Source organism: Nymphaea colorata, chromosome 4 (genome assembly GCF_008831285.2).
Source record: "Nymphaea colorata isolate Beijing-Zhang1983 chromosome 4, ASM883128v2, whole genome shotgun sequence".
Lineage (NCBI taxonomy): Eukaryota > Viridiplantae > Streptophyta > Magnoliopsida > Nymphaeales > Nymphaeaceae > Nymphaea > Nymphaea colorata.
This window is the reverse complement of record NC_045141.1, coordinates 22,881,288-22,907,385: the sequence shown is the minus strand read 5'-3', so window position 1 is coordinate 22,907,385 and position 26,098 is coordinate 22,881,288. Positions and strand designations below refer to the sequence as shown.

Sequence of the window (26,098 nt, the reverse complement as noted above, 5' to 3'; positions counted from 1 at the left end):
TACCATAACCAAATCTTATGATATATTAAGAACTAATGTTCAAAATGTATAAGTACTTTATATTTGAAAAACTAACTGGCTATCTTGATGCTTCTTATCCGATCATATATCTATTTAAAAATAATTCCAATTTTGAATTTAATTTGATGGAGTTTCCTCCATCCAAGTTTGATTCAATTTCTTAATTAGATGTTTTTTTTTTTCTATATTCCATTTGTATACAGGACATCCAATTTGAACAGAAGTTGGGTCAAGGCCTCCGGGGTCTGGTTGGTCAGCGGGGGCTTAATTGCCCGTGGCTGTTATGTATATAGCCATGGCCTTCCCCTGCCCCCCGCGCGCGCGCGCGAGAGAGAGAGAGAGAGAGAGAGATATGAGCAGAAGGCAGCCACCACCCAGTGCGAGACCTTCGGGGACGGACGGCTCGGATTTTTCCTATCGAATGGTCGTCGATTCGAGTAAGAACCCACCATCTCTCTCTCCTTCCTTCTTCCCTTGCAGTGTCTTTGGGATTTCATAATCACATAACAAATGCGAAAAGAAGAGGAAAAATTATTATGGTGGTAGCTTCGTAACAAGAAAGTGTGGATGGTTATTCAGGATATACGAAGGTAGCACAAGGAAAAGGTCGCCTTTGCAAGCTGCTACTTGCACAGGTGAGCCCATATGCAAGTTTGATATCTTGTATCTGCTTTAGGTGGATTTGATCTGTTTCGAAAAAATGTTTTCTCTAATATAATGTGATGATTTTTTTTTTCGCTTTTGTTGTTTGTCGGGTCTGTCTTTGGTGTTTCTTCGATGGTTCGATTTGATTGAGCTCGGGGATTCTCTATTCTCAAACTTTATCAAGGGGATTCTCCAAATTTGGGGCTGTACTTCTTGGATATAGTTACACGGGCACTAACTTTTTCATTTGTTGTCAACATGCAAAAATGTAGAAGTTTCCTTGTGCACGGGAAGGAATTGAACCTCAAAATTTTGGACCCTTTTACTGCATTACTTTTTCGGAAGTTGGTATTTCCCTCGAGTCTGCAAACTGCATCTGCACCTAAGAGTCCAAGCCGTGAATGTGGCAAAACATAGCAACAGTATCATGAGAGCATTCATAACCATGAATTTGTCAGCATACTGTAAACTTTAAACCTCTGTTGTCAGTATCGTCTTGTATATCCAAGATGGATAATGCCAATATTGATTTGAACTGCTAGGATGTAGTTGGATCTGTGGACTATTCTGATGTGTCAACTATAGAGTTGGCTAAGAGTGATAGACAAATGTTGGTGAGATAAAGCGCTTATTGAAGACGTATTTTGGGGTTCCAACATGCCTATTTGACAGGTTGGATAGTATGGTTTAATTACATGTCAAGATTGGAATAAATTGCAACCGATCTATTGTGTCTAGCACTATCTAAAGGATTGGCATTGACAAAATCGAAATTTGATTGATGAAACACATAAAGCAAGGAAGAAAATTTGAAAAGGTCCTCTCTGCAATCCCAATACCGTATACCATGGCTTCTGATCTTAATTATTGGTAGGTAAATGATATTTCATTGTATATTGAGGACCAGAACTGATTTAATTTGTTATTTCCCATTGCAGGCAGCCATCCAAGTGATAGGTGTCCTATGGCTCTTGCTTTTGTTCCTGCAACAAAGGGGTCCTGGCCAACTTGCTGTGTTTTCTGTTTTAGCTGGTTTCATTTGTCTTGCTATTGGAGAATCAGGTATTAGCCAAGGGATGACTATATATGGAAGTTACAACATTGGCATCATAGCTTGAAATCTATGCTTGCTGTGTCGGTTTTAACTTTTATCAACTTTTGCTAATTGGTGTGTTTTCACTTATTGGAAGGTCGAAGATGTAACAGCAAAAACCTACTAAGATCCTATACTGTTGTAGCATCTGTTGCTGCAATTCTGTCTCTTGCACAAATTATTACAAGCAACCTTCTGTTGCAGGTAAAATCATTGACTGTTTTCTAAGTAAAAATATTTTTGTTTATTTATTTGTTAAACTTGTTCTTCTGTCTGATTATCACAGTGCATGCCCATATGAAGTTTTGCATTGGCCCATTTAGTCACCTGATTGTATATCTATGCGTGGTAATAATTAAAAATTTACCTGTAGTGGCTCGATAAAGATGATGAATCTTTAAGAACTATTGCAAACAAACTTGACACTAATGTGCTAGAGTGTTCTGCAGGTGTTATATTGCTCAATTAAATGGTTATTTTTCTAGGACACTCTTTGTTAGGACTTAGAAGTAGAACGAGTTCACTATTTGTGTGTTTGATTCTTGTTCGACAGGGATGCTCCAGTTTGACTCCCACTGTATATCCTTATATAGAAATCCTTCTGGAAATTGAATTAAAATGGCCTTATTTCTGTCTCTTCCGCCGAATCCTTGTGATATAACTTTTACAACTATGTATTGATTTCAAACATCCTCCTAAGGCTCTTTAGCTGTTTATTGGTGTTTTCCCCACAACAGTATTCTCTTATTTTATGACAACTCCGGAATCTGTATTATAAATGTGTGATTCAAATTTTGTATGTATTTAGCTGAAAAGAACAACCACGTAAACTGCTTAGTGTGGGACACAGATCTTGGCTCCATAATTTGGGATAGGTAGGCTGGCAAAGATATGTTAAGGCAAGAACCAAGGCTTTGATGTGCAACGTCTCTTATCTTAGAATGGATGGAAGCCCATTAGAGAAGTGGTGATCTCGTCTCATCTTATTGGCAGGGGGAAAAGAACGGATCCCATTTTCCACCAAGCCAAGTGATTGAAGAGATGAAATGAGCCCGATTTGAAGTTTTGGAGAAAGTGATCACTCCATAATGAATGTGCAGACTGAGCCGGGAATGAGTACTATCTCCTACATGAAGTCAGTATCCTAACTACTGATGAAAGGTACCACAGTCCTGTTTGTCATATAATCAGTTCCAAGTAGAGTTTGGAAAGATGACCTCGACTGATTCCTGACGTTGCTTTTCCTGTTTATGCTGATCCAAAAGGAAATTAGATAAGGAAACTCCTTCCCTGTCAGGGGTAGATGCCAAATAAAGTTAGCCACCCACCTTTGCCCATATGACTCGGTGAAGGATAACCAATAGAGAGCTACATCCCTTCCATCCGGAGTTAACTAAGGGGGAACAGGGAGAGGCAATGGAACGTCAAACACTCTCCTCAATTATTCCTTTCTGTTTTATCTGGCTGGCCCTATGAAAATATAGATTAGGAATCCGCTCATAGTATTAAGATGCTATCCGTCCTTCCAGCATATGGTACATATTGGTAAGTCCAATCGGGTTGGTTTTACATCATTTTATAGGTTTTCATAGCCCAAGCCAAGTTCTCTCATGGTTAGAAACGTAGGAGTTCTGGAACTCAAGCCCCTTTGCTCAGAGGTAATCACAAACCCATGGATCAGTTGTGCCTGCCTGAAAGGGCCTATTCGACATTGGTCAAGGTTTGACATTATTCTTCCTGTGCATCAATAAAAATAATCCGCATGAGTGCATAGGATCTTTCCATTCTGGTGCTGTTGCACTTGCAATAAATTAATTCACCAGATTATTTTGAGGTGTGAAGCTTTTAAGTTTTAAGGAGTTGCTCTTTGTTGTAATACTAGTTGGATATTGGTGACTTTGTAAAAAGATCGTTCAATTAATTGACAGACAGGTGTGCTTGGGAATGACATTGTATTAGCTTATCAAAATTTCCCCATACAAACATGAATCTAACCATAGGAGCCTCAGCCACATATAGCTCAGTCATGGCATGTGACCATGCTGACCGACAAAGAAGAACATGATTCATGGGTGATTAATGCTCACAGTGACGCACAAGTTTCCACTGGGATAAATATTGGTTGAGCATGGCCTCAATGATATCAGACATGACTGTGTGTGCATGTGTTCTGGGGGTTTTGAGGGTGAGCAGGCTTTACTCTTTCCTCCTCTCCTTTTCTTCAGCTTTGCACTTGCCGTGGAATCTAGACCCACTTACTTTCCCTAGACCACTGGATATGATGCTTTCTGCTAGTCTGTCTGTCGTAGCTCATTAGACATGGGCTCTTTATTTTATGCAGTATGGCTTCATCAAAAATTACTTCCTCCTATACTGGGCTCGGGCATCTTTCTTTCATCTACATTGAAATATTGCAGTTTTGTGTGTTAGCAAGCAACTGAAGCCCATCGTTTTGCAATGAACAGATACGCAGTGGTAGTCTTGGAGCAGTATCATCAAATCCTGAAGCGATTGAGAATGGACGCCTGCTTATCAGTAAGTTTCTCTGATGATTGTATGTTAGTCTCATATCATTGGATCACCTGTTTTTCTTTCTCCAGGTGTTGTTCTGCAGTTATACACCATAATGACCACCTTGACACTAATTGGTAACATGTCAGTGAAAAGAGCTTCTTGATAAACTTTCTGATGGTTCAGATGGCAGTCACCTTGCTTCCATCCTCAAATGATCTGGGTGCCATCAGTCTTTCAAGCAAGCACATAACACAAGCTTTTAACAGTTCATCATTCACATTTTGTATCTCATTTTGTGATTGGCGAAATATTTGTCTTTTAAAAGGAGGACTTACATGGAACATAAAGTGGTTAATTGTCACATGACCGACAAGTTTGGGACAGCAGTCCATGCTTGTGGTTCGTTGTCAAATTAATTAGTGTATGATGCCTTTGTTTCATCAACTCGTTTATTGTTTTCTAAGTACCTCAGCAGATCGTCAGCTTGCTCTCACAAATGCTCGATCAAGCCAGCTTCAAAGACGAGAGAATTGTGAGCCTGATCAGTACAAACAGCGTGTGATCCAAGTGGCCTCATTTAACCTAGAGGACGCGAAATTCCACTAAGATAAATTCCTTTCATTGTCAGCGTATCATCATCACAAGGCCGACAAAAACCACAAACGTGGCAAGTTTGTGTGAGCGCTAATATGAACCGCAGCCTTGAGACCCAGAACGTTCCTATTTCCTGGGATGGTCGACTGGGGCACTCACTACAACCCCGGGCCGAGGGTCCATAAGTAGCTGAGTTGGCTTCTTTGTCGAAGTTGGCCATGATAAAGTAGTGTTCTTTCACACTGTCAATGCAAGCAGACAACGGTGCAAGGCCATGTTACTTGAAGGGTGTGGATGGGCCATTCCGGCCCGGGATGGTTCCTCTTATTGATAACGTCTTCGTTGGTTTTGGCTGGCCATGAAATAATAAGCAACCGAAGCAGAGGTTGGGTCAACACTTTCAACACTCCATGACGACTTCTTTCCTTCGTACAGCACAAGACCAAAATAGCAAAAAGAAAAACAGGGTAGAACTGAAGAACATTTTACAGAAACTGGAAAAATTGACTGGCTTTTCCCACACTTCCGAAATGCCCTATGGTACGTCTGTGACTTCTCATTTGCTATCAGATGAAACTGTAGTCTAAGTGGAGAACCTGCTGCTTGCTTACCCAGGTGGCACTTAAAGTTCCACCGACTTGGCAGATTAACATCTTAAATGAGGTGGCATTTAAAGCTTATTACAATGTTACGACGCACGCAGACCCCTCTCCCACATGCAATAACGGAACCCAAGAAAAGGAAGAGTAGAACGCCAAAACAAATTACATTGCTTTCCAAAACTTCAGTTCATGAACACGGTTGACTTAAATAGATAAGAACAGCAGCGACAAATTCATGACGAGGCTATTCTGCCCTCTCTGCACGGACCTTATCATCTGACTTGAATTATGCCAGCGCTCACCAGCTTCTGTATCTTGTGCATCACCTGGGGATTCTTGAGGTGGTCTTGTGCTGCTTTCGGGTTTTCCTGGAAATCAAGTAGTACCTGCAAAACATTTATTCATCGCGCTTTGTTATCCAGTAAACCAGGAAATGGATATCAAACTTAAGCTAGAAAAAAGTCCGAGACAGGAGAATATGGGCGATTCTACTTCTGATGCATGCTGGTTTTTTGGAAACTATAACTTTAAACGCTGTGCAACCAATATTTCGCCATAAGATCAAGTGGGGCAACCACGGCGCAACATCAAAGAACCTTACACAAGCATCCGTAATGCCAAACACATTTATGCAAATACCTGTCTCATAATAGGGTCCGAGAGGATAGTTTGGATCTCAGGGTCCTGCATCGCCTTTGCCTGGAAATATGGCACTCAGAGTCAGATGTATGAAGCAAGAATTTTAAAAGCAGCGACTGTCGATAGGGCAATATTCACAGCATACCTGTCTCTCCTTCAGCTCCTCAGCACTTATCTCACCCCTGTTGGTCTTGTTGATCTGCTCAACACACCTAAATGGTTCAACAAGTGCATTAATTTTTTGGGGTTAATAACAAAGAGAGAGAGATCGAGCGAGGGAGAGAGAGAGAGAGGCTCTAGTACCGCCGGACGCCATCCAGCAGCTCTTGATTGTTCTTGTCATGTTTCAAACCCTCTTGGTAGGTTTCCAGTGCCTTGTCATACTCCTTCATAAAGAATTGTATCGCAGCCTTTCTTGAGTATCCCTTTGAGAATGACGGGTCGAGCTCAATGCACTTCTCAGCATCCTTTAATCCTTCAGGCAATGCGCCCAGCTTGGTGTAGCAAGCAGCTCTATTGCTGTAGACCTGCATACCCCACAGAATTAATTAATTCATGATGTCCCCAGCCCAACAATTCATGATCCTGAGATGCTTAAAGAGACATTTTAAAACAACTTTACTAAAAAACAACTTACATAAAAATTCAGAACCTGACGATCTAATTCTACGGGAAGATATAATGACAACAAACAGGAATTTTGGTAATTCAAAAGGACTTTACATACAGAAACTACTGGCTCAGAAGAAACAGCTGTTTTAGTATAGATAACTCACCTTTGGGTCACAGGGGTTCCTCTTAATGGCTTCCGTGTAATGTTTCACAGCTTCTGGATACTTCTGTTCCTTGAAGTATTCGTTACCTGTTCACTTTAAAAGATCAGATCAGCTCAAGGATGTGATACGCAATTTAGTGCCCGAATTTTCGAAATCTGAATCAGAGCCTCATACGGTTGTAACATATCATCTTCTACATATACGTGTTCAGGCATCAAAGTCATCAGAGCTAATGCATCCAACAAAGTGCAGGAGCACCCGCATACTAATCAGAGAGGCGTGGATAGTGCATAGTGGATACTCACACACATGCTCACATACGCAGACACAAAAAGAAAAAAATGCATGAAGTGGGGGAAACGGTCGTTTAGATGTGGATAGTGCATAGTGGATACACACACACATGCTCACATACACAGACACAAAAAGAAAAAAATGCATGAAGTGGGGGAAACAGTCGTTTAGATGTCACATGAAAATCACCGTGAAGCTATACACGTAATATTTGCCCACTACACATGCTTTATTTTATTTGTTGTGTGCGTGTATGTGTAATTCAAGAATGCTTATGAAGCTATAGGAAAATAATACGAATATGATCATTTACAATTAAGAAAGGAATAGCTAACTTGCCAGTTGTGTCACTTTCAAACTTGACCATGGACTAGGGTACCAGCAAAAAACATTGGTTGGAATTAGAAATGGCGAGCTAACAGAACATATTATGTGCATCGTGCGCATAACAGGATATATTCCTGCCTTGCAGTTAGCACGAAAAGAAAAGAAAAGGTTTTCTCATGCAACTTAAGCGGGCAGCAGAACAGAGCCAATAAAACCAAATAAAATCGAAGTACAACCTTTTATAATGAAAAGATAGCAGAACAATACATCTTATTCATGCAACAATTACTTGTTAGTTGCTATCTTACTCCACTTCCCTCAAATCAAAGCAACTTACCTTTCTCACGTTCTTCATCTGCCAGTTTTGGATCAAAATATTCTTGTTGCTCTAAATCTTTCTTTGCCTTTTCTGCATCATTAAGCTTCTTCAAGGTATCTGGATTCCTATGTTCCGTCAATGCCTTCTGGAAAATTTCAATAGCTGGTTCAAAATCTTTTGAGCATTTGGCAAGCTTCACCAAGGCAGTTCCTTTCCGGGTTAGTGCCCTCGCAATCATCTTAAAGTCTGAGTGAAGCTCTCTCCCTCTTTCGACAGCCTTATCACAGTCTTTGATGCATTCATCATACTGAAACAGAAAAAATGAAAGGTCAGCCTTCTAGCACGACACGAAAAAGGGTAGCACTTGTATTTCCAGAAAGAACGACAAGGACACAACTAAACAAACTAGACCGAGAATTATGAGAAAGATGGGTGACTGTATCCGTTTAAGCACGAGGAGGAAACACAAAGAAGCAAGACACGGTGCATAGGAGCTACTTCACTTTTGTACTCCTTGTAGATTAAGCTCCAAATCCATTGACACTTCCTCGAACTAAAATCAAAAGCACAACTAAGCTATGTGTTGCCCCTAAAGAAAAATGTTTCAGCTAATCATCAATCGATTTACTTAACCACAGGGAGTTGAAGCTCCATTTGAAACACATGCACCAAAAAATTTAGTGATCATTGCTTTTTCTTTTTTGAGGACGGTTTCAAAGTTGCTTTGGTTAAATTTTATACAAATTTCACACCATTACCGATTTAGGACCTGTGTTGTCTCCATAGAAATATCTCAATCTCACGGAAAGTTTGAGATTGCATATACGTCAAGTAAAATTCATAATCTATCTAATGCAATGTCGTTGAAGATAGAACTCTCTTGCGCGACTTGCACACTGGTGTGGAAAGTATGATTCCCAATTGTACTTGCCACGTGGCCATCGACCAACAAGCACGACTGGCATAAATATATCTATAAAGGACTTCCTAACGTTCGACATCCAAACCCAAAACGTCGAAACTAATTGTGCGAGACCTACGAGAAGGTAAAAACATCATGAAAACAGTCCCAATGAACCATGCAATTTCATGTTTCTATGACACATGCCCAGACCATCACAGCATCTGTTGGCTGCTTGTAGCGCTCTATCAGGAAGAGCGTATAGCAACTCATAACTATAGAGCCCTGGTGGCAAACCTTAAAAGATCGACAGCCGTAAAAAGCAACATGTAATTTGATGAATAGATGCCACCCAGCAACTAAAATCCATTGAATGATTCATAAAGGAGTACAAACTACCAAGAATTTGTACGCAACACAAGCATCGAGCTCATCGGGAAAGACCTGATGTACTCAGAGATAGTCTCAAGGTAAAATCATAATTGCACGAAGCAGGCACTCGTACCTCCATGGATCCAAGAGCACACAACAAACAGACGACAAGTTGAAATTGACAGTTATCGAATTGCACTACTAGCAAGATGCTGCACCAAAAAAAAAGTATATAAGCAGCAGAAATTCCACTTTAGTACCTTTCCCATTTCCAAGTAAACTGCAGCTCTATTAGTCAGATAGGATATATCCTGGTCATCAAGTTCCATTGCCCTCGTGTAGTGCTGGACAGCCTTCTCAAATTCCTTCTTCTTATAAGCTGCATTGCCTGCCTCCTTCTCTCTCTGAGCCTCTGCTTTCCTCTCCTTCACCTCCTTCTCCTCCTCGGTCACATCCATGGGCTCCGCCTCAGGCTCAGGCTCCGGCTCCTTCTTCGGTTGTGCCCCTTCCTTCTCTTCCCTGTCACTGGGTGTGGCCGTTAAAGGCACATCTTTCTCCATCTCCTCCGGCGTCCCCGACTTCAGTTTTATGTTGAGTAAAACGCCCAAGGCTTGCATCATCCGCGGATCCTGCAAGTACAAGTTGAGATTGCTAGGATTCTTCTGCACGTCCTGCATCATCTTGAGGAAGTCCGGCTGCTGCAGATACGCGCGCGTCGCTGGATCAGCAGTGAGCTTCGCCCACACTTCTGGACCCTGGAAGATATCTCCGAACGGCGACCCACCGGCGGATCCTCGGCTCCGGTTACGGCTGGCGAGCGCCGACTGCGCATCGGCCAGTCCCGACTTCAGAGCCTCGTTGCTGGGATCAATGTCAAGGCCCTTCCGATAAGCAGATACGGCCTCTTCGAGGGAGCCGAGGCCGACATGCGCAGCGCCGAGCCGGCTGTAGCCTTTGGACCAATCGGGCTTGAGTTCGACCGTCTTCCTTGCGTCTGCAAGCGCGTCGGAGTATCTGTGGAGGGAGGCATAGGCTGCAGAACGGTTCGAATAAAGGACATGGTTCGTCGGGGCAAGGGCAATCGCATCGGAGAAGTGCTGGACGGCGTCGTCGAACCGCCCAGCGGAGAAAGCGGCGTTCCCCTTGGCCTTGGCTTCGTCCGCCATGGGAATCGCAACACCAGGAAACGGATCTTCCAGAAGAATAAGCTAGGGCTAGGAATTCAGGAAGAGAGCGCAAATACAACGGATTATCGGCAGAGAGATCGATGCACACAAACGACAACGACGAGGACGTGATGGAGACGAAGCGGGGAGGGTGAGAGTGGCGCCCCTATAAAGGGGGGGAAGAGAAGAGAGAGAGCTCGAGCGGTCGCCTTCTCGAAGCTTCTGACGGGAACCAGAAGCTATAACGAATCCCCGTGAACCCGTTTCTGTCTCATTGGCGTGTCGTTTCGTTTCGATACATTGTTGGATCGGATCTAGAGAGGGCTGATAAGCGAGACTTTCCATACAAAAACCAATAAATAAGTACCCATAAGTTAGGAAAAGTTAGGAATGCTGGGTCGCACAATCATTTTACGTTTTGGATTAGTCCTCATGCTCACCCAAATGGACTCAGTGGGGGCAGGCTCAATGTAGGGCGGAGTTGGTCACCTTAGCGAGACCAATAAGTATTTTGATTGTTTCATCCCTCAATTCTATTGAGGGAGTAGTTTATGTCTTACCACATTTTCACCTAGTTTCGTTCATTTTTTCACAATTATGTCATTTGTATACTTAATGTGTATAGTTTCAGATGAGTACCCTCTCTCTCATTCCCTCCTTTTCATCTTTCTAAGATTTAGGACTGTTTTGTGGTGTCTTAGTATGCCTCAACTTGCATATCGGTGCTCCTCTATTTACAGCATAGAGAGTTGATGTTATTAGAATTTAAAATAAAAACTCACCACCTATAAGCTCTTGTTCCATTGTTGCACCAACCTTCTTGGGGATGTATACTTGTTTTGTTTAATTGCTTTTTGAAATTAAACCAACTATGGTATTCACTTTTCTGTCTTTTTATTTCCTTTCTATTAGTTCAAGAAAGGCGATGTTGGGGGAGCCAAAATTGCTTCCTTTGCCTTTCGGGACTAAGGTTGTGTAGGGTGTGATCTCGGTTTATTATTGTATCTGATTTGGAGCATAACACTTGTCAAAAAACAAAGCTGGGGACATGCGATCTACATGCCCACCAATCCAACTCATCATCCGGCATAAGAACTGTAAGTAAATCTCCAATTCTTTTCATTTCAGTTGTCGGTTTAACCTGATTTTGTCACACCATTTCGAGATATCAAACAATCTTTGCCTTGGGATTGGTCTAGTATAGATAGGGCCATTCTTATGGGTTGAGCTTAGTTGGATATTCATCCAAACACGTCGAGCTGGTTTGATGAAATTCACTTGAACGTTCATTTGGTTTTTGCATACAACAATGGCCTAACAGTTGTAGCAGGTCTTATTCCAAGTGCAGTAAAACAATACACCTATCATATCTCCATAAGTTAGGAATGTTGTGTAGCACAATCATTTTATGTTTCAGACTAGTCCTCACGCTCACCCGAATGGACTCAGAGGGCAGGTTCAATGTAGGGCAGAGTTGGCCACCTTAGCCAAACCAATAAGTATTATGATTGTTCCATTCCATTGATTTTGTTGAGGAACTAGATTTTGTCTTCCCACATTTCACCGAGTTTCCTTTATTTTTCACAGTTCTTTCATTTGTATACTTGATGTGTATATTTTTAGATGAGCACCCTCTCCTCTCTTTCCCTCCTTTCTTTTGTCTTTTCAAGGTTTAGGGCTATTTTGTAGTGCCTCATAGTGATACCCATTGGAGATGTATACTTGCTTTGTTTAATTGCTTTCAAAATTAAAGGAGGCTCCAACCTCGAGCAACATGTTTTTGGTGAAAATTAGAAGACTAAACCTTGATTTCAACGTTTAAACATACTACAGACATGATTTTGGAGGCTTCTAAAACCTGGTTTTAAACTAGCATCCAAACGTCACTGAAAAGATAAGGAAACTTACTCAAGTTTGAATATATTTAACTGCCTAACTGCCATATGCGAGAGCCAACAATCTTCTTCCTCATTCTAAAAATGTTTGGTACATGCCTATATGCGTTGACATGTATCATCGTCCAGGTTTCTCACACAAGATGAGAACTAAGGAAGTTGGCACAATGAATAAAATAGGGGCTGGTAAACAGTCAATCTCCATTTTGAATTCCCATAACATCAAATGTCTATATTGCAAAAAAGAGAACACAAATACCAGTTTTGACACACCAAAGCAGAAATCATGGAACATGAAAGAAGGCAAAATATTTCAGCCTTTAGTCTATGGGATTTGTTCCAATTTACCCCGATACTTACACACTGAGTGGTTATCAGACTTGTGGGGATATGTATTGGAAAGTGAGGCCATTTGGTATCTGGAAGACCAGAACAGTGCATTATTTGGAACGCGTCGTTCTGGTTTGAGCTAGACGCACAAACACCGGACAAAAGAGCGCGAGGAACGTGTCGTTCCCGCGTGCTCTTCTGTGTTCCCGTGTTTTTCATCTCCAATCTCGCGTGCTATGGTTCTCCACTTGAGATCATTGCTTTTCCCCTCTGCCTCTCTCGCATCGCTCAGCGTCTATGTTCGTCTATGTCGCACACAGGCTGCACGCCCGTGCTTTCTCTCTATCAGTTAGACTCGGGTAGCCTCTCTTTCTTTCTCTTTCGCCACAAGGAGCTGCAACATGATCCCCAAGTTGAGCCATCTCTCTCTTTTCACTGGAAAGCGAGATAGGCCTATCCCTCGCTCTCCGACAATGGAAAAGAAGGCTTCGAGCCCTCTCTTCTAGGATGACAAGCATGGTAGAGAGGGCTCAAAGGCCTCTCCCTCTTTTCTGTCGCCAGGAATTGAGAGAGAGGGCTTCAGGGTCTATGTCCTCCCCTACCGAACGAGAGGGCTTGAAACCTTGTCTCTTGCAATCCGAGTGTTGCTCAATGGTGGTCTTCTTCAATTTCATTGCAATTATCTTCTTTCCATTCTTCATTATTATTACCTTCTCCTGAAGAATTTATGGAGGTGCCATGGAAGGGCTAATGGTTGCTCTTCTAAGTTCCCAACTCTCCATCATATGTTGCCTCCTCTTTCATGCTTTTTCAGTTGGTGGTTAGTGCTATACAGGAGTTCATATTAGGCCTGGGCATCGGGTCGGGTCGGGTCGGCTCGGCCCAGTTTGGATCCACCGTTAAGAAAACGAGTCGGATCTGACCGGCCCGTTTATTAATGGGCCGGGCTGGGCCAGGTACCAAGCCTCTCCTTCCTAGCCCAAGGCTCGACCCTTTTGCAATATTTGATATTCGGGTCGGATCAGTCGGGTCGAATTAAGATCACATGATGTTTTGTTTAGGCTACAATTCTAGACTACTTCAAGCCAACTGGTTTTTCTCTTAAGAAAATTTTTACAGCTTCAAAATACAAGCAATGAACACAATGTTGCTGCAAAGCAACAATGTGCAGAAAACAAAATTCCCCACCTATATCTTAAGATTTAGAGGGAGTATGTTCATAAACTTAGAAGAGCAAAAGCAAAAAGACGCACAAGCAGATAGATGATTCATCATATTTACAAGCCTTAATTCCATCAAGTATATTTGATGTTGCAACTGAGAGAGAAGCAATCACTGCATTCGTGTAGAATTTCACATCCACACCAGATTTATCATCCACAGATTTAAATATAATGCGTAAAGTTTGAAGAAGTTCCACTTTACAACTTCTAAGCAAACATTTGTGGAATCATGTAGATACTGATATGATCTTAGATTTCTTGCTGATGGCCTCACAAACATATCTCTTCAGACCAACCAATGAAGCTGCTTGAACACCCTAGTTACATTAAACTCGTCAACATCACTTGGATAGAGCATATCATATTTGATAACATATCACCAATCTTGATCTGAACAAGGCAGCAACATGATGACCTCTAAAACCATATTGGGCTCTGGTGCTAGCAATGATGAATCTGGCACATAAACATAGAAAACTGTCGTTTCTAAACTGAGGCATAATAGATGCATGAGTTCTTTCCATAAATCTTCCTGAATAGGCAGAAATAAGAGATACACAAAGCACTCCAAAGAAAGAATGTCACCAAAAGATCCAATAAACTTACATTTTTCAGAAGAAAACTAGAGAGCTCCAAAAAAATTCTTCCAGCTGAGCGCCGAACAAATTGACTCTCGAGCAACAACAACGAAACCTGCAAGATGACACAATTTGCAAAAGAAAAATGGGAGCGAGTTATTTATGATCACATGAGAAATAGAAACTAGTTGTAGCATTAAACTAAAGAACAGGCGCATCAACTATACCTTTAAGTGATGAACAAAAAACTACATTGAACCAATAGTTCAAGCTGAAGAATAAACAAGTAATATTCGAGAGCAACCAATAAGCAGAAACTGGAATTTAAATGGTCCATGAACAGAGTTTGAAAAATGAAAGTAAAATCTTCAAAGTCCATCAGCAGCCTAGAAATGTCCATCTGCAAGTCTGCAATTTCTCATGAAAAAGTAAATGTTATTAAGAATTCCCAGTGCTTGTCTACAAGCATACATGTGAGTTGACAGAGAGAAAGAGAGAAACTTAAAGGTCAATTTTAAATGATTAAGAATGACCACTCACAAGGTAGAATTGCTTCAATTATATGATAATCATGCATTGGATTAACTTTCCTCGTCAGAATGGTGTTCTACATCTTGACAACTGTAACACATATTAATTTAAGCAACTACTATATTAATATGTAAAATAAATTAAATTGAACTTTGAACTGACTTAAATTTCACACAAGTTGCTTGCATCACGAATCTAACTCTGTGTGCATATTAATGATTCTACATTTTCAGGAGTAGTTGAGCATCGAGAATCATTAAGAATTCTTCCTGATATACTGAATGCAAATTCTGAAGCAACTGTAGATACATGAATAGCTAATATATCTCGAGCCATCTTTGCTATAATTTTATATTTGTTTTCATTTGTCTTTCACCAAGACAATATGTTGAAATCTGTAATAAGTGCAATTTCTTTCAATGGATCACTCAAATATTTGTCTAGATCTGTGTGAACCGCTACAGTCGATATAGAGCTGACATATGCTTTGAACCCAAATCTAGCGATATTTTTATATTTTTCTGTTGCAATCATGGTGCTAGTGGATGCATTGCCCCTTTGTATATTACTCGTGTCATTATGACCATACATATTTTTGTACTCAACATATAATTCATGAAGGATGCTCTCTATATCTTCATCTTTGACCAGTGCATCACTTTTATCTAAATTATCAAGCAAATACTTCAAGTAAGACAACTTAAGCGTAGGATCCAACACCATTACAATTGCAAAGAGAATATAGTATTTCTTGAAGTATTTGTCAAATTTTTCTTGCATTTTGCATACCAATGCCCTTATATGTTCATTTGATGTTCCACGATGTACATGCAAATGATGGTAAATTGAAAAAATTTCTTCAAATACAATATTAGATGTTACCTGCTTAGAGGTAGAGAATAGATTCGTTGCATTGTAAAATACCTTTAAGAACTGACATAGATCAGATACATGAAACCATTCATCCTCAAAAGGCAAACATGCATAATTAGGATCACACGCTACCAAATGTTGAAAGATATCTTTGAATTGAATAACAATGCATCTCTCAACATTATGAATGTAGAATTCCATCGAATAGGAACATCATAGTTTAAACTTTTTTTCTCATCCAAACCCATTGCCTTTACACATTGCTTGAAGGCATGTAGTCGTTTTGGTGATCCTCTTACATATTTGACACTGTTACGAATTTTTGAAATTGTATTATCCATATCATGCATACCATCCTTAACCATGAAGGAGTTATGGAAAAGGATCTCGAGTCTGATAGCAGAGCAAGCTGTCCTTGAAGGACCTTTCTGCACGTGCAGAAGAGAGATGTCATACTAGATTCACAAACCATGTCCTGGACAAACAGGTCACTGATTAGAAGGACCATGGTCACTATTGATGACTACTTATTTCATGCAAGCTGCCCATCGATTTAGCATGATTGTTGAAGCTGATCATGTCAATGAAAACCATGTACATCAAAAAAGAAAGACATGCTTCATACCATCAAAATGTGCTTACTGCTTAATATATATACTCCATGCATTCTATGTTTACTAAGAGATAAGAAGCTTCTGTTTAAGTGTGTGCCATTTGAGACTTGAAATTTGAAACAATAAACAACTAAACCTTGATCAGAATGAGCCCCACGACTATCTGCACTTACTATGGAAAGTTTTCAATTCATTTTAATAAAGAAAAATTGAACAAGTTCAGTAATATAGATGCTTTCTCTTGTTCCTTTTCATTTAAACATGGTTCCAGTGGATCGTTCTCAGACGATAGGAACTTATCTCTTCAAAACCCTAGCAAGAAAAAAAACGAAACCCACCTCGCAGTGCAGTGCCGTGCATTGCTGTGGTTGAGCAGCTTGAGCAATTGAGCCATTGAAGGAGGCAAAGAAACTGGGTGGTGGACCGGATGTCGACGATGGCTGTGGCGGACCAGCGGCGGTGTAGCGATGGTGGGGGTGGCTCAGCTCTCTTTCTCTTTCCAACCAAACGAAAGTTATGAAACCCTAACAAATGCTTTCCTAAAAATTTTATTCATAACTCATACCCGTGTCGGGCCGAACGGGTCCCAACGGGCTGAATCGATGACCCGGCCCGTTATACTGCCAGGCTGGGCTGGGCCGGGCCGCCCGATTGAAAATTTTAAGGCATGGGCCCAAGCCCAGATTGGGCCTGATACCGGGTACCCATGGCGGCCCGGCCCGGTGCCCAGGCCTAGTTCATATGAATTTCTGTTTTAGTTTATGCGATTCAGAATTTCTCTCTCTCGTCTTGCTAGTTGTCTTATATGATACCAGAACCAGAGACAGCAACCATTATGCTTCAACCTCTCAGGGATTTTTATTTTCCAAAAAAATGAGAAAAAAATGAATGCAGAATAAAATGGGAAAAAAACGCGTCTTTTCAAAACAACGGAAAAACGAAAAAAACGCGTTTTTTTCGTCTTGAAAGACGGTTTTTATTTCGGGCAGTGGCATAAATTGTAATTTTGGAAAATTTTAAATGGTAGTTTGGGTAAAAATGAATAAAACGTAAAATTTTGAAGTAAACACATTTCGACAAAGGGGTGCGACGAGCTTTTGGGGTTTAGGGTTTTCAGATTTGGGGAACGTTAAATCCAAGCGATTTCTATTTCCGGCGAGGTTTCCGACCTCAAACTCACCGGCGGATCAGACAGGCGTCTCTTTGTTTGCGTCGAGTTGCAGCGACATTAAACCTCCGACGGACTGGTGCATTTTCCGGCCCCGTGCAGACCTCCCACAACTACATCCAACCACGCTCGCGTGCTCAGGTGGGATTTCCGTTAGCTTTTCAGTCCATTTGCATATGTGCGTTGGACATTTTGAGGTAAGTAATACGTTTGTTGGTTTCTACTTTTTGTTTATGTCAGTAAGTTTCTACTTTCTAGTTTTTTGTTTTCAATCGATTAGTTTCAAGTTTTTGTTTTCAGTCGATTTGCATATGTCTGTTAGTTTTCTACTTTATAGTTTGTACTTGATACCTCTTGTTTCAGTCGATTTGCACATGTGCATTAAAAAGTAGAAACTCTATCGCTGTTAAGAATGATTTAAATTGTGTTGTAAAGCCATGAGGGCTATAAACTTGATGTTACTTATGCATTAGTTCGATTCTGATTTCTGCATGACGGGTTAGTAACGTATGTATTATGTTCTCTTTATTTCTGATTTGTAGTTAAATATGTTCTCTTTATTCCTGGTTTGTAGGTAATAAATACTTAATAGTTAATAATTAATAGTTACTTATGCATTTTTTTGCCTGCTTGTGTTCATTTTCTAATTTGTTTGTTATGCATTTCTCCTTTTGTTGTTGTCTTATTAGTTTCTCATTTATTTTATTTTTTCCTAATTTTAGGATTTTTAAATTTTTTTTAAATACCATTTTTCCTGTTTTTTTCAAGCCCACCGTATTATACTCAAGAAAAACCTCGCCGTTTAAAACTCTCAGACGTTATTTGTGACTATGGAACTATCTGTTTTTCCACATATATTGGTTATTGCTGTTTTTTTTGGGGGGGCAAAGAACTTGTTGGTATGTCTTCTAATGCTTTTCCCTTTTCTGTCTTTGTTTTCGGAATTGCTGCTTGTATGTGCCATCCTAATTTTTTTGTGTTATTAGTGAAATTGATTGTCTGCTGCTGTTGTATTTTGGTTTGATCCTTAACCTTGCTTCTTTATTGCATTGTCATGTCTTAACATAGAAGTGGCCTGGCTATGTTTCTTCCTGCCTCTTCAAGGGAGAGAGGATCTTCAGTCTCTGTCCTTGTTTCATGTCACCTCTTTGTTCTCCTTAATTGTTTAAAAGTCGTTTTTTGTTTTGTATTGGTTATTGTGAGTGGTTTACACTTTTGGTTACCGTGTTTCATAATCACATGATGCTATTGGAATGCATGATTTTTGTCTCCATCCATACATTTGTCTCACCTGACTGCTGCTTATTGTTCCTGTACGTTGATGGATCCACATTTTCTTTGACTTTTTTAATCTTATGAAATGGATAAATACTTGAAGGTAAATCCCTAGTTCCTTCCTTGGATCAATCAGTAGATGGAGTGGAAGCATTCAGGCGATATGCTGAAGTGAGTACTCTAACTAGGGAGATCTTCACATCTCAAGTTGGTATGTGCTTAGTCCAATCTGGTTTACCTGCTTCTGGTATCCTTATATGCAGGCATCTAGAGAAGCAAAGGGAAATTCTCATGCAAGCATATCGTTCATTGTCACATGATCTGCATACACTTCAGGTTCTTAAAAAAATAAAAATTCTAGAATAAGGTGTACTTTTTTTCATCTCCCTGTTTTAGTGTTATTAATATTAATTGCTCCTGAGATTATTGAAATCTTGTTCTTGCTTCTGAAGGTAGAAGAAGAGATGCTTATGCGGAAACTTCATGAACTTGTTCCAGCCGAGCATTCATCTGAAAAGGTACTGTTACTATTTAAAATTTAGCAGAAAGAAATTATCTGGTGGCTTGATTGATCATATATTTAGAGATAACAAGTTCACGTTCAGTTATTTGTTTTGGCTGCCTTCTCTTCTAAGATCTTGGGGCATGAAATGGCTTTTCTTTCGTTTATAGACAGTATGGCAGAGTAGTAGCATGTTTGAACAAGTGGTTTGTCTAAGACGTTCTCCTCTGCCTTCTGGGGAAAAGAACGTGGTGGGTTGAATTGGGAGTGTACGGATGAGACAGTCAGGTGTTGTTCACCACCATTCGATCACGCCCTAAGTGTTTTCTTTGTTTAAACCCAGCGTGTCTATGAATGAACTCTTGTACAGAGAGAAGTTCATTGCCCTCATGCTCTTGTTGAAGGAAGCAGCAGGATGCCTGTCATTTTATGTTTTTGTGATACTATTTATTGCTTATGCACATAAACCATCACCGACTGATGGTGAAAAGCCAAGTGCAGTTGCTTGTGGATAGTTCTCCGTCTGGGATATTTCCATTCTTATTTCTCCTTATGCACAACCTTGAGTTGCATCAAGTTGCCAAAACTTTGCCGGCACAACAGCGACATGATTCTGATATGGACGTGTTATTTAATATTTCAGAGTAATATTGCTCAAAGTACTGCTGATAATAGAGAAGGTGTTCCTCCAGATGCATCAGCCTCTGAAACACACAATGGCATATAGCATGGTTTTACAGTTCATGCCATATACAGGTGTTAGTGACCTGCTCAGTCCAAGTAAAGGCATCAGGTTCGTATTTCCTTTTTGTCTTTTCTCAATGCTTTAATAGATGTCCTGGATGTCTTTAGTCCCATAAAGCTCAGAGTGTCAAAAACTGGTTGGACTACTGTCTACATGGGGCTGCAAGAAGGAGGCCAGAATACCGCATTGCCAATTGATTTCATGATGTCATGGATGTGGAAGTCCCTCCTGCGAAAAGTAGGATACAAGATGTTGGTGTCATACTAATTCTCCTCACCAGCAATATGTTATTAATTTTTCTGATTGCTTGATCTATGTTGGTCAAATATGTTAATTGTGTAACTCATGATACCTGAGCAGGAATAACCAACTTGATTTTAAGCTACTTTTCAGTGCTTAGATATGATCGAACATGGAGCCTGTAACCAGGTAGGGCATTTTAAAGCTAGAAACAGAGATTTAATTTAGTCAGCTAATTGCACATAGAATCTCTTGGGCCCTGCATTTTAATAAATCAAGAAGCTCTTTATGTAAGTGAGGTGAATGCACCAAGCAAGCAGGGGCACTTAGGATTGTATTCTATTACTGAACATGTTTGGACACAATTCGTGGGAAAGATGGTAGATGGAAATGCTACATTTGAAATTTAAATGCTGCACAATTTGCAGTACTTGATGAGTAATTTAGGCTCATGGCTTCGTCAACAGTTAAAAAATGTTAAAGACGAGGCCTTTTATTTTAACGAGGAATCGCATGTAGCAACAAGAGCTAAGGAGGGTTGTGAGCTATGAAGTTTATTTGGTATTTGCCTAGCCTAAGCCGTTGCTGGCTGCCATTATGTATGGGGACTCCGACATGCCAAACGGTATTTAGTGGAACCCAGAACAAATTGTTTTCCCTAACTACTTTGGAACATTTTGTGGTACTGAACCTCACGGAACAATAGTTATTTTCAGTAAGCTTGTCCAATTTTTGGAGTTGGAGGGCTGTCTGATCTTGTTCCTTTCTGGTCCTATCCTTTCGGTCTGATTTTCATCCACAACTGTATCATTAGCGGAATGATCGCGCTCGATTGAAAGAGAGGGAATCGTCGAAGGGCCTAAATTCCCGAGGATTGGGTGGCAATGATATATTCGGGTATTCCAAAGCCAGGATAACGGCCAGGTACGGGCTTAATACCTTTCAGAATTGGTAAATGAGTTGCGGAACCCAATTCATCTATGTAGTTACATTGTATTGCCCTCATTAAGAACTATTTCTTGGCATTCTGCAGGCTGAGAAACATGTTAGCATTTGAAGGGGTAAATGAAAATATATAAAAATTTATTAAGTGCCCAAAAACATCTTAAACTGTTTTAAAAAATAGTTAACACGTGACGTCCTTGAACCGACCATCGAATCAAATTTGTTTGCCGTATCAAGTGATTCAGGCTGATAACCACAATGTTATTAATAAGATAGAATTAATTATTAATGTAAGTTAAAAAAGCTAAGTTTCAGTATTTTTACTGACTATATATGTGCCGTCTGGCTTTTAACTGGTGAAATTCTCTACTTTTTCTGCTCATGCAGAGGGACAAATGCTCTAACATATGCGCGATGTGAGTTGAAATTACTCAATAAAAAATTTACGGAGAGCAACGGAACGACAGCCCAAAGCACGGGAATATAATTGCTTCACTTTTTTGTGAAATATTCTTGTTCACAGTATAAAATTTTAGAACAGTGCAAGGCAAAGGCCGACGTTGTGCAAGTTAAATATTAAGAAAGATAAAGTGGATCATCGTACCTTCCATTTACTTCAACTAAAACTCTTGTTGGCGGATTTAAAATTGCAAAATATAATTAATTTGCTTTTAAGAAACATAGAGTAGTTAGAGACTTGTGAAAAAATAGGTCCTTAATTCGAGGAAATTCCTCGAGACCCTATACTTTGAGTGGGGTATATGGGCGTCGGGTCGGGTACCCTGCCCAGCCTGAAAGAATGTTACTTTGTTGACTTGATAAGTTATTGAGCCCGCCCGGGTAGGCCCAATTAAGCTCGGTTCAGCTTGATAATTTTTAATACATATTTGATTAATTTTTATATATAATTATAATATTTTATTACGATTAATTATATTTATATATTATTTTATATTAAAAATATATATTTTTAATTATCAAGCCAGGCTCTTGGGTCTTAATTATCGAGCTGAGTTCGGGCCTATGTTTCGAATGTCGGGCCAGGCTGATGCCCTGGCTTAGGTATATCATATCGCTGCCACCATTGATGCTAGTGCAGCGAAGGGGTTTTTTTTTTCGAGCAGATTGTTAACTTTTGTTCCTCTGAAATGTATACAAAGAGCAATCATGACAGTAAACTTGAACAATTACTTAGAGAGGCGCAAGCTAGCAGGCCGCTAGCTACTGGTTATAAAAAAAAACTTGGTTTGGCTCAAGGTCATCTTCTCCGTATGGAACATCTGCGAGTTGGATTATCTTTGGTTAGCCGTCGCTTTCCTGGTGATTTCATATTCTGCAAAAGCCTGCTAAGAACTTCTGGACATAGCAGCGCGCTCTGAAGAACCGAACCAGGGAATTGAAGCTTGATCGCATTTATCTATGATGCACGATCCTCTGGATGATATAGAGATGTTGAACTGCTTTCTTCCAGCTTTCAATCAGCAATGGCGTTTCTGAACCCCATAACCCAGCGAATCGTTTTCCGATTTGCGTCGTCTTCTTTGCGTTGATCAACGCAAAGGACTCTTTTCCTTACTGTGGATATAATTCTGCTCATCCGTTTCTCTTGCTTCCACGCAGCGATCAACTTGATCGTAACGCTGAACCGTATTGGAGCGAAGTCCAAACGGACATCCGAAATGGCGAAGGAACAAAGGATTTCAGATTCTTCGAATTCCAGGGTTACCAAAAAGAAACACAGTACCTTTTGGTTCAAGCTGACAGTTCAAGAAATCCTGTGGGCTTAACATTCCCCACTTTAAATACGCAATAGATTTGTTCCAGCTCTCTATGGACTTAATTTTTCGGTTGCCAACAACTGATTCTAACCTTTGAAAAAAAAAAACTGACTCCAACTAACGAATTGACCTGAACTTTCAGTTGCCAACAACTGCTATTAGCAAAAACTGAAAAAGAGAAGGTACAGAGAAGAAGAATGATGGAGAAACTTCTTATAACGTGAGGATTGACGATCTGAAGAGCCGACGTTCAAGGCATTACAGATGGTGAGATAGGCACCCATTTATCTGGAAAACTGAGTTGCTCATACGACAACTAAGGACTTTCAGTTTATCCCACTTTGAACGTCCGGCGACTTGAGGGCCTCCCAATTTATCTCACCTTTCCCGGAGAAAAATTTGTTGTTGTACAGACCACAGTCAGCACCTAAATAAGGAGGCGATCAGATCCTCCCTTTGAAGATTGATTCCGGCCAAACTTGAAATTCAGGACATCGGAAGATTAGAAACGGATTCATTTGCACCTTCAAAGATTTGGATGGTTGAAGTGAAAAAGAATGGGGCTTTCCCAAATTCATCTACCAACTTATATTACCTTGTTTCAACATGATAAGAGAAACCAAGTAATATGATTTATATAATATTTCGTTCAAATAAATCATTTATCTTCTTAGGGGTTTCTACCTTTGTGTAGCCCGCTTACTCCAACCGGGTGTTTCCTGGTCATTGATCATGGTTATTGGTTAAGTTAGGTACAACTTAGGGTAGCGTGTTTGGAATCTTTGTCAAACGGGGTGATTCCAAGCCTCCCCTACCCCGGGGTTTATGGTTTGCCTCGAGACCTAGGTGACTATTGTGCCACCGTTTGCATTTTAAAAGTGTGGCATCCATGGCAATCAAACCGATGATGTTTTGTTTGCATGCCATATTATCCTAAAAGAGATGAGAATGGATATTGAATTCTTAATCAAAGTTCCATAGAACTCTTGGTGGCAAAAACGAGCATTCTTCCTTTTAGAAAGTCTGTTTTCAGTTCAAGATGACATTTTTAGAGAAAAACCCACTGTCCGAACTAGAGCCGAAGTCTCTCCGTCCTCGGCCCTGGGATCTAGAGGCTGCATCAAATTCTAATTAGCTCCGAGTTTTTCTTCAACTTGCGCATCGGTTCCTCTCCATTAAAATAAGGAACAAACACTTACACCATTCAAACTAGCGACCAGCCATCTACCAGCCACTGACCTGAGCTGATCGAAACCCTTTACCCTAGCCTATTGAATCCGCCATAAGATGGAATTGATCCATGTCCACCCCATAGGCACCCAACAAACCTCCTGTCCAACCGGAGACTGAGATGAGCAAGTTGCTGCTCTTGACAGGATGTGCTACGCTCCAAACTAAAGAAAAGCAACATATAATGCAAAAGTTTCATGTCATTTTCTTCTACATATACTTTTTTCAGCATTTCAGATACCTGCTGTCTGGCCTTTAACAGGTGAATAGTAAGATAAACAGTTACCTAAGAGGTACATATGGCCAAAATTGAGGCCTCATTTCATAGCATGCTGGCCTTCTCTAATTGGGTATCCAATGAAAAAGTAAGGTAAAAAAGTAAAGATGCCAACCAGCAAAAGGAAAAGGGATAAAAGCAGTATCGGGAATTATCATATTCTACCTCAACGGACACCCCTTCTGCCGGCTCGTATCCTCCACAATAAGTGAAAACGATTCATTACTATTAAACACTATTATTTTATTAGTACCTGATATGGGTTCATACGCTAAGAGATGATTTTGTTTTTTCTGCGGATTCAATAGCTATGGACGGATGCCAATAATGTCACATCCAATGTTTTATATGGGAACAGGAAATACAAATCACTTTTTAAAGGACGTACCGATTATAAATTAGTGATTATATTTTTCTCCTGCCCTGAATGTGAGCGAATCCGATGTCTAATGTGGTTAGATAATTAAGATCCGGATCGGACCACCTACTCTTTCTCAGAACGTTGCCCTTTCCCCGGTTCAATAACAGCCTGAATCCAGAAAATCAAGGTGCAATTTGGACCATGGGTTCTCTTTTGTCTTCTCGAATACTAAAAAATATTTATACCCGTGCTTTATGATATATATATATATATATATTAAAAAGAACTTAAAATATAAGCATTATTGAAGTTATGAAACTATGCCCGTGTATACACATTGAATTGGGGTGAATCGACCATGCACATGTGCGAAGAACATGACATTGAAATGTTGGCTACTTTTGGACTGCGTGTTTGCATTCGTGATATGTTATTGTATTTGGTTGCATTCCTCATCTGTTGTTTATTTGGTTTTCTCCTTTGTTATGCATTGTTTCCTAGAATCTTTGTTGATAAATGATGCTTTCTCTAGTTTTTTGCTTCTTGGGTTGTCCCATTTAGCATTAATTTAATATATTAATCTTTCCTTGAAAACAGAAAAAGGTGATTTTTAATGGAACTCCAAGCAGGGCTCCATTCTCTGTGTTCTGACTGCGGCCGACGCTCTTATCAAAACACAACAGATTAAGGCCATGCTTAGATTATGCATGTGTGCCAACAAGGAAACTGTAAAAGAATAATTTAAGTAGCATCAAGCTGCAAAAACCTGATTCTGGATTCTTGGAAAGGGCACATCAGTATTGTCCTATCTTTGTTTCTGTGGAGAACAGAGCATTTTCTCTTTCGAAAATGTAAGACGCTCCTAAGCTCTTTTCTTATCTGCATTCAGTAAATGATTGGCCTTGTTTGCTGTTTCATCGATGAGCAAAAATAATAGTGATAACAAGAATATTATGTTATTTTTTCAGAAACTCATTCATGACCAAGCGTTTTCCCTGTAATCTCAAATCAGGGATTTCTGTTCTTGAGCTTTTCTAAATTAAACTATCATTTTAACTGGAAATTGTCAAAACACAAAGCCATCTTCACTGGAATATTCACATATTACCAGTTAAATTGAAAGAGATATCAATGGTGCTTTGTCTTTTTATGATGGTAAGCATCTTTTTATCTACATGAAACGGAACAAAGCACCTAAACGATCATGTTTTCCAAGACGAGTGGCATCAACTTGCGGTGTCTTTTTCTCTTTACAGTGTACGAGAAAGAA

General features: G+C 40.1%; 3 protein-coding genes across 7 annotated transcripts; 2 read left to right on the top strand and 1 right to left on the bottom strand.

Annotated features, from left to right (window-relative positions):
- Positions 1 to 339: 339 nt before the first annotated feature.
- LOC116253091 (uncharacterized) lies at positions 340 to 4,713 on the top strand. 2 transcript variants are annotated; one of them, XM_031627853.2, is made up of 6 exons: positions 340 to 458; positions 601 to 656; positions 1,605 to 1,728; positions 1,857 to 1,963; positions 4,225 to 4,294; positions 4,360 to 4,713. In XM_031627853.2, exons 1-6 carry the CDS (start codon positions 374 to 376, stop codon positions 4,434 to 4,436), a joined length of 519 nt encoding a protein of 172 aa, XP_031483713.1. In that variant the 5' UTR covers positions 340 to 373; the 3' UTR covers positions 4,437 to 4,713. The 2 variants fall into 2 exon arrangements, with proteins under 2 accessions (XP_031483713.1, XP_049933471.1); XM_050077514.1 differs by lacking the exons at positions 4,225 to 4,294; positions 4,360 to 4,713 and adding an exon at positions 2,753 to 2,900.
- A 901-nt stretch (positions 4,714 to 5,614) lies between these two features.
- LOC116253385 (hsp70-Hsp90 organizing protein 3-like) lies at positions 5,615 to 10,462 on the bottom strand. The gene is made up of 7 exons (XM_031628180.2): positions 9,358 to 10,462; positions 7,843 to 8,131; positions 6,885 to 6,970; positions 6,412 to 6,635; positions 6,254 to 6,320; positions 6,109 to 6,168; positions 5,615 to 5,855 (listed from the first exon to the last, which is right to left on the bottom strand). Exons 1-7 carry the CDS (start codon positions 10,261 to 10,263, stop codon positions 5,742 to 5,744), a joined length of 1,746 nt encoding a protein of 581 aa, XP_031484040.1. The 5' UTR covers positions 10,264 to 10,462; the 3' UTR covers positions 5,615 to 5,741.
- A 6,926-nt stretch (positions 10,463 to 17,388) lies between these two features.
- Positions 17,389 to 20,468, top strand: LOC116252242 (uncharacterized). Of its 4 annotated transcripts, none has more exons than XR_004172100.2 (5): positions 17,389 to 18,921; positions 19,014 to 19,086; positions 19,203 to 19,268; positions 19,896 to 20,045; positions 20,358 to 20,468. XR_004172100.2 is itself a non-coding variant. In XM_031626377.2 (5 exons), exons 2-5 carry the CDS (start codon positions 18,890 to 18,892, stop codon positions 19,977 to 19,979), a joined length of 255 nt encoding a protein of 84 aa, XP_031482237.1. In that variant the 5' UTR covers positions 17,389 to 17,616; positions 18,854 to 18,889; the 3' UTR covers positions 19,980 to 20,382. The 4 variants fall into 4 exon arrangements, 3 of the variants coding, with proteins under 3 accessions (XP_031482237.1, XP_031482236.1, XP_031482235.1); XM_031626377.2 differs by having other exon boundaries at positions 17,389 to 17,616; positions 18,854 to 18,921; positions 19,896 to 20,382; XM_031626376.2 differs by having other exon boundaries at positions 17,389 to 17,672; positions 18,854 to 18,921; positions 19,896 to 20,382.
- Positions 20,469 to 26,098: the final 5,630 nt, after the last annotated feature.